The sequence below is a fragment of the Sorex fumeus genome, unplaced genomic scaffold (assembly GCF_029834395.1).
Source record: "Sorex fumeus unplaced genomic scaffold, SorFum_2.1 ptg000058l, whole genome shotgun sequence".
In the NCBI taxonomy this organism is placed as follows: domain Eukaryota; kingdom Metazoa; phylum Chordata; class Mammalia; order Eulipotyphla; family Soricidae; genus Sorex; species Sorex fumeus.
In genome coordinates this window covers 24,890,827-24,899,336 of record NW_026606115.1, presented here as the reverse complement: position 1 = coordinate 24,899,336, position 8,510 = coordinate 24,890,827, and the positions used below count along the sequence as shown (strand labels likewise).

The 8,510-nt window shown below is 48.9% G+C and overlaps 1 protein-coding gene across 1 annotated transcript in view; it reads left to right on the top strand.

Annotated features, from left to right (window-relative positions):
* Positions 1–5,704: 5,704 nt before the first annotated feature.
* Positions 5,705–8,510, top strand: part of TMEM255A (transmembrane protein 255A) — a 68,003-nt gene continuing 65,197 nt past the window's right edge. The window contains exon 1 of the mRNA XM_056125643.1: positions 5,705–5,902. Within this exon, the coding sequence (XP_055981618.1) occupies positions 5,845–5,902 (58 nt within the window). The 5' untranslated portion in view covers positions 5,705–5,844. The remainder of the gene's footprint in view (positions 5,903–8,510) is intronic.

Here is an 8,510-nt window from a genome sequence, read left to right as displayed (position 1 = left end):
TTGAGAGGCACCAAGGGCAACGTAAAACACTAGAGAAAAATATGTTATTTGCTAATGAAAAGGGTATTATTTTTTAAAGGAAGATTTAACCTCAAGAGCAATTTTAAGGTGTTAAATTACACAAGGAGGACAAATTTGGGATTATACATTCCATTCCTTAAATCATTATTATCTCTGGGAGGTAGGATTGTAGGGAAGCATGTTAACTGGCTGCCTCATGCACATAAACAGTTTGGGTTATTTTTACAGTATCATGTTAAATTTCACTAAGTGGAAGAAAACAAGAAAATTAAGTATCTTACAGTCAATGAGTATTTTAAGAGCCAATTAGGTAGTAGGCATAACTGATGATTACAGAAAATTTGAAAGCTAAATGAAAAGATGACCTTGGGTGGATACAAGAGAGAATAGGAATGAATCAGACAAGGGAGACAAGGAATATAAGCAAGGAAGACCATGACAAAGTACTGCCATCCTGCTGGGACTTACTCTCAGGCCCTTGGCTTCATCTCTGGCTCCCTGGTCTTCTAGTGCCCAGCTGAACACCAGTCCAATTTCTCAACTGCTCCTTTGCATCACTAACTGGGATCTGGTTTATCTTAAGTGCTAAAATACCTGTCTCTTCTGCAAAGTAAAGACAGAAGGGTGAGATGACCAAGACTCAGGATGAGAAGGAAGCTTACTATAAAATATTATGTAAGACAATTTGACAATATTTAACCAAAGGGACCAGAGAGCTAGTATGGCGGGTAAGGCACTTGCCTTGCATGATCTGGTTGCATCCCCAGAACCCTATATGGTCTCCAAGCCCTGCCAGGATTGATTCTTGAGTGCAGAGGCAGGAGTAAGCCCTGAGCACTGCCAAGTGTGGCTACAAAAACCCAAACAAACTTTTGGGTCAGAGATATAGAACAGGAGTGAAGGTAGTTGTCTTGCATCTTGCAAAGTTGTTTCTAATCCGTGGAACCCCATATGGTCCCTTCTGCACTGCTAAGGGTCATTCCTGAGCACAGAGCCAGGAACATTCCAAGAGCACTGCTGGGTGTGACCCCACCCTCAATAAATTAATTAAAATAAGGTAAAGACTTGTGCATCTTATTAGATTAATTAATTAAAACAATTAATTATAAAAATGCAATTGAACTTTTAAGCCATAATTTAAGTACAGTATTATATTTTGTGATAATGAGGATGCAAAGATTGGTTCATTGTTATTTATAATGCTGTAAAACCAGAAACTTCTAAAATATGTGATCACTAAAAATGACTAATGTTTCATCCATTGAAAACTGTGTCATCCACATTTTAAATGTTTATTTTTGTAATAATAATTATTATTTTTATTATTTGGTTTGGGGCCATTCTTGGCTGTGTTCAGGGTTTACTCCTGGCACTGTGCTCAGGGATCACTTCTGGCAGGGCTCAGGGGACTCTGTGCCGCTGGAGATTGAACCTGGGTTGTCTGCATGCAAAACAAATGTCCTACTCAATGTACTATCACTCTGTCCCCCTTCACATTTTTAATCGGTCTTGGAAAACAGTCACAGTCACAGTCACAGTCCTCCCGTTGTTCATCGTTTTGCTCGAGCGGGCCCAGTAACGTCTCCATCGTGAGACTTGATGTTACTGTGTTTGGCATATCGAATACGTCACGGGGAGCTTGCCAGGCTTTGCCGTGTGGGCTCGATACTCTCGGTAGCTTGCCGAGCTCTCCGAGAGGGGCAGAGGAATCGAACTCGGGTCTGCCATGTTGGCTGCGTGCAAGGCACGCTGTGCTATCGCTCCACTTCTTAGATAATGCCTTACAAATAATGAAGGTCAAAGAACAGGGCAAAACAATAATCAAGATAACAGAAATACCAGTATTGTTCTCTGGGACCATGGTGATTTTCCTGGTACCTAAAGAGAATGGCCAGTGGACCATGAGAACCAGTCAAGTTTCCTGAGTGGGATGATCCCATTCACCTTAGTTCTCCTCTGGGAAGTCAGGTATTGACAGGTATTTCAGGGTGTCAGGTATTGACTGACGGTAAACTGGTTGACACCACTCCAAGTTTAGTTAGAGCTGTTTGGTGTCCATGAGTTTTTGCATTATTTGAAAACTCTGTTCTTGGTCAACTAAGCTCGCAACTGAGAGGTGGGTGATGGTAACTGAAGTGTACAGAGAATGACTGGGATGTATTTGTGTACGCACATGCATTTCTGAATATTATCATAGCCACCATTCTAAATACATATGTATGCACGGGCATGGATGTAAACAAGTAGTAATGATCACCTAGTTCGCCTCCCAAATGTGACATCAAGAAAGGACTATGGCAATTTCCTTAGTCAGACAGATCCTCAAAGTAAGGAGAAAGTGATGGAGGTTCATGGCTATTGCCGAGTTGAATGAATTAGAGACCAAGCGCCATCTGCCATTTTTCGAGTAGTCAAAAAACTTCTGGGGAACGTTCTTATTTGAAGAAGACAGACAGAAACAAGCTGTAGCCCCTCCGGCAAAATTTCCACGGGCTATAAAACAGTTTGCAATGTAGGAAAACATTGTATGCTTGATTAAGCTTGCAATGAAAAAGATTTCTTTTAAGTTATTTTAATCGTTTTTTTTAGATCAAAAGTTAACCAACCAGTTGTATAGTAGCCTTCACTTGCAGGAAAGACCTGTTCCTCCGCACCTGGGTAAATTGTTCTAGGAGCCTCTTAAAATATCTAAAATCCACACGTGTTTTGACAAAGAACATCAGGGTGAAGTCCATGCAAAATTGCCTCTTACTTTGTAAAGATCCATTAAACTTCTTCTGCATGAAAAACAATGAAAGGCAACTATGTTTTGGAAGAAAGGGGGAAAGTCCCTGTGCTCAGCTTGTGTTTTTTGTTTCTTCCAGTTCCCTTTCTAGTCTTTCTTAACTCTCGCCCTCTGTCCAAACAAGCACACCCTCTCTAGGGAGAACAAGGGTACTGCCTCCTAAGCTGCCGCAGCTGCTACTGGGTTTGCTACAAGGTTTCAAGTCATTTTTGACATGCCTGAGAGCCTGTTGTGCTCCAGGTCTCCTTAGGGAAAACAGGAAACATTCGGCAGGGCAAAGATGACTTGGCATTCTTTGAAATAGCCAGCACCTTTAAGTACCTTTTTCAGTGTTTCATTTTCATGCAGGATTCAGAAACACAGATGTTTTCAAAACCGAGGCTTGCTGCCTGAAAGGCACCTCTCTAGTTGATGGGCTTTGATTCTAACAGATTACAGTTGTTCCGGTGTCAAATAATGGGCAATTTGCTTCTCCCAGAAATCAAAAAAGGTTTCATTCTGTCCAAGGAAATCAGCGGGACAACAAGTGGATTTTGTTTCTAGAGGGTTCTCTAGCTATAAGGTTGGCACAAGGGAGGAAAAATCTGCCGAAGGTTTTGTAAAACAGCTCCCCCCCCTCCACACCAGCCTGTAGCCTTTTCTCTTTTCGTCAAAGACTACTTGCACAGAAGCAAAATCAGTTGATTAGGAAATGCTCCTGAGAAAGCAGGGTGGTGCTGCAGATTATTTAGAGGTTGTATGCTGTCTGGGTGGGGGATAAAAGCTTACTTAAAAGTAGATAAGTAAATAGAAGAGAAGACCATTGTGGGGAGATTATAAATTGGGGGTTTCTCTCATCCTTTCTGAAACTGATGGATGCTGACCTTTAAGCCCAGCATGCTGGAGACACACCTCTCTATCACCGTGGGTACCTTGGTATTTTGTGGGCAAGGGGTGTTTGGGTCCACACCTGACAAGTGCTCAGGGTTTATTCCTCACTCTGTGCTCAGAGATCACTCCTGGTGGGGCTCTGGGAACTATCTGGAGAATTGGGGGGATTAAACCAAGGTTGGACATGTTCCTTAACCTCTGTCTTCTCTCTCCACTGTGGGTATGTTGTCTCTGTTGAGAAGACAGTTCACAGATTCCTTTTGTGTATGGGATGGGGGAGGGTGCTGTAGGCCACACCAGGCTGTGTTCAGGGGGCACTCTGCTCAGAGGTCACTCCTGGCTGGGCTTGAAGATTGGCTGAAGTTGGCTGCATATATCAGACCTGTACCTTACCCCCTGGACTATCTCTCCTGCCCCATATCACAGATTTCGAAACCAGATGGTCAGTGTATAGAGCTGCTCCCCAGCCTCTGTGGAACCCATGTTCTTGAAACAGGGGTTCTTTTTGCCTTTTCCAGAAGCAGACTTTCGTCCTTCAGAAGCTGAGACAGGGCAAGGGTCCTTGGTTACCTTGCCTGGAGGATTTTGATCCGGGCTTGCAGAGAAGGTTGATGCCATCATCACCAAGGGACTTGGAAGGAAGCCTGGTGAGATGAACCTGGGAAGTTTTTCCTGGGTTGGAATGAAAGCCATCCAAGGTGGGCAAGGCCCTGGCATGCTGAGTCCATCAAGTACAGTTTCCCCAGGGAGCTGGGAGTTATTGTTCATCCCTGGGTTCCCTGTTCTTGGGACATGCCCAAGAGGCCTCATCATGTCCTGTTGGTGTTTAGAGACTATCAGAGCCATCCCTCTGGGTCAAACACATGGCACCTTCAGCTCCATATTCAAAATAGTGTCCTGGAAGGATGGGTTGTAGTTGGGCTTGGTTATTCTCTAAGCTCGGGGCATTCTCACCTCATTCCTACTTTGCCCCAGCCACCAAGCTGATTCTGTGGGCCTCGGATCATCCCACTCATCTCAAAACTCCTTGTGTGGTTGTCCTGCCACATATTTAGGAGCTAGTGAACGCTTTAGGTTTTCAGTATTCTAGATAGAAGAACTTATCTTTGCAGGCACCATAGTAGGTAGTAATCCCACCTGGAGCATCTAACAGATCTAGGTTCAAAGCCTCCCTCTGCCACTGCCGAGCAGACAAAAGGAGAATGATAGCTTTTGTCTTGCGGCTGTTTCTTAGTGGGATTATTGATACCTGCCGCCCCTGCTACAACTCCTTTATAGAAAAAGAAAATACTTTGAACCCAAAGCATATTTGCTTTTGCAGGATCTACTCCTAGTTCTTAGGGGTTGGTTCTAGAATGTTCCCAGCTGGGAAATGAGGCTGTGCTTTCCTTTCCCCTCCCCTTCCCCCTGCCATCTCTGCATGATTTTATACACTCTGATCACATCCCTTCCCAGCCTTCATCTTTCTCCACTAAAGAGTCTGCATTTGTTTAATCTATCTTCATATGGCAGCCCCTTTCCTCCCCCTGATTACAGAGTGGCCCTTCTCTGGATCATCTCCAGCTCCATGATGTCATTCTGGAAGCACTAAGACCAAACCTACACAAGTGTGTGTGTGTGTGTGTGTGTGTGTGTGTGTGTGTGTGTTTCCTCAGCTCCGCACCTCTGGCTCGGCATCCTCCCCAAATTACATCTCCTAGATCCAGTTGCAGACTCCCAGCCCCTCTCTCCAAACTGTGGAGAAGGCTGCTTGGCCCCAGGCTGTTTGTAACCTCTCGCTCTTTCGCGGTGCAGCCTAGGCCCCAAGGGGCAAAAACGGCTCCCTGTCTGGCTTGGGAAGCCGGGAGGTGGATAACTAGGATGGGGCGGGGGGGGGGGGGGCGAGTAGGAGGGAGGGGGGGTCTTGCGCAAGCGCACGCAGTTGCTTGGCCCGCCAATGCTGCTGCCTCCGGGAGCCGAGGGAGGCAGGCGAGGAGGGAGGGAGCGGAGGGGAGGGAGGGGGAGGCGAGGCGGCGCTCCGGCTGCAGCTCCGAGGCGGTCTCTCTCGCAGCAGCTCTCGAAGGGACGCGGAGCGGCCGCCAACGGAGCAGGATGCTCTGCGGGGCTCCTTGAGGCGGGGGGTCGCAGGAAACAGCTTCGGGGGCCGGGACCACCAGTCAGCTTTCACCATGCATCAGTCCCTGACTCAGCAGCGGTCCAGCGACATGTCCCTGCCCGATTCCATGGGTAAGTCGAGCCGCCTCTCTTAGGGGCGGCGGCAGCCGGAGGTGAGTGCGCTGCCCTAGCTCCTGGGAGAACCGGGAGCGCCCCGGAGCTAGAGAGCGCCCAGCGAGGCGGGGGCGGAGGTCCGCGTCCCTACTGTCGCCTTGGGGTCACGAGCGGAGTCCCAGGGGAGCGGCTCGTGGGGGGCGGGAGCAAAGCACGGAGCCGCCAGCGCCCGGGTGGCGTCCGAATCGCCCCGGCCGGCCGGGGAGTTGCGGGTGTGTGAGTGGCGTTTGTGTGCGTACCTAACAGACTGGCGGTAAAACCCAGCAGTCTGGCGGCATCGCAACACTTTCCTGCAATCCGCGCCTTCGCTTGCCATTCGACGCTCCCGCTTTGCAAAGTCCGCGTCACTTCGAAGAGATCCAGACTACCTACCGCTAACGAGAAGGAGTGGGGTCTTCGCCCCCTCTCAAATCCATAGAAGCTTCGTTGAGATTCGAAGCTGCAGTGGGGCTGCGGTGGGGGGGGATTGATTTGCACCTCGCTGGGGGGGGGGGGCGGGTGGTGGCGCAACCCTGGGGGATGGGCGAACGCGCGGGGAGGAATAGGAGAAAATGGGAGGGGGGCCGGCGGGAGGGAAATTCTGGAGGAATCCTTCAAGACTCTCTGACCCTGCCGTCTGGAGCGGCAGGATCAACATTCCTTAAATGCGATGTCCAGTTCTGCCCCAAATGCACGGAATGTGCGTGAGTGTGAAAAATAAGAGGGGAGACGACTGAGAGCGAGAGAAAGAGCGAGCAAGAGCGAGCCCGCGCATCTTCTTAAGCGGCGCTTTTCACACTCTCATTGTTACGCAGGGGAGAATGGGAAACCCACCAACCTGACTTGGTTCCACACCTTTCCTCATCAAAGGTGGGGGTCTGGGGATACCTACCTCAGAGCCCTAGTTTGGCTGCCCTTCGAAGGGGAGTTTTGGTATTTGCAAACAACCTAAACCCAGACCCCACCGTCTGGTTAAGCACCATCCCAAACCCTATGATTTCACTGGGCGGAGAAAAGACTGGAGCCCAAGAGAGCGGGAGGGGATTGTCAAACCATGGTCCCACCCGATCTGAAAATTCGCCTCGGATGCACTTTAATCACATCGAATTTTTCTCTTTCCGTCATACTTTATAGTTTGCAAACCCCTTGGTCCCGAAGTCCTGCCATCCAGTCTGCTCAGGCTTTCGCTGAAGAATCTGCGGGAACATCTGGAGGGGCGGGGGCGGGAAGAGGGTTGAACTCGCTACGCTAGCCCCTTCCTGACAGTCAGACTCAGTCTCTGCAAAATTCGTTCACGGGAGGGGCCCCAGAAAGTGTTACCTCCTGCAGGGGTGCAAAGATAAGTATTTTCAAATGCACACGCAGCAACAGAATTCACTTTTCTGTAAAAATAATAATTCTGTTATTATTGTAAGGGCTTAGGTTTTTATTTTTTTTGCAACGTGGCACATACAAATGAGGCAAAGAACGCAGGTCCAAATCCAGAACTCAGCAGCACTAGATTTTTCTGCCCCACCTTACCCCGCAGCTCACTCTCTAACACACACACACACACACACACACACACACACACACACACACACACACACATGCGCGCTGGGCACAGTGCACTCCTCACCTTGGCCAGCTGTGGCGCCAACGCAGCACTGGCTCCCAGACGGTGCAGGGGCTCGATGGAAGGCTGGAGTTCCGCAGCGTGCAAGCCCATCACGGACCCTAACCACTTGCAAACACAGCTTCCCTGAGGCCACTTGGTGCTTGATGGAAGTGGGCTGCTTAGTGACCCCGGTTTTAAGCCTTGACACTTAGCTCACTGCTCAGTGGGTTGGAGAACAAGAGGAAGACAGTTCTTAGACTCCCACGGGCGTTTCACAAAAGGTCTGCGCAACAAGAAACCGAGGGGGCTTCTCCCCGGCCCACACTCCACACTGCGGGAAATAGAATATTCAATCTCATATAGACGCACGAGCCTGTGCCAGGCATTTGGTTTGGTGAATTCCTCACACCGAGGGCACTAGCTAATTCAGGTGGTAATCTTGGGTTTCCACAATTTGACACGAGAGGCTTCCCGGAGTTCCCTGGCGCTGGTCCTGCCCAACCCCAGTCTGAATCAGCATCTTGGGTACTTGGGAGGGACTTTTCTTAGTTCTGGCAGGGGAAATTTCCTCGGTATGGCGAGGAGGAATGGGGGCATCCCCCGGTGGAGGGTGTTTCGAGTTGCTGTCTCCTAAGGTGGATTTTCGGATGGAGATTCTCTCTACTGGGAAAAAAATGTAGCCCAAAAGATCAAATATTAAATACAGACACACATTGCACCAAGGTGCCTTGGAGGAGTGGATAATCCTGGGGCAGAACTAGCGTTTGGCTATCAAAAGCCGGTAATTTGACTCCAGCGCCCCCTCACCTCATCCAGCTGCAACCCTTTTCTCCCTTTTGGCAATACCGCCCCCAGGCGTTAAGTCCTCTCTACTACAGCAAGGTACTTCCCAGGCCAAAGGGAATAGGTAGGTAATTCGCCCTTGGCTTTGGCTGTCTCCGGTCAAAGAATTGCTAAAGGCATGGGTGCTGGTGGATTTCAACACTTTTA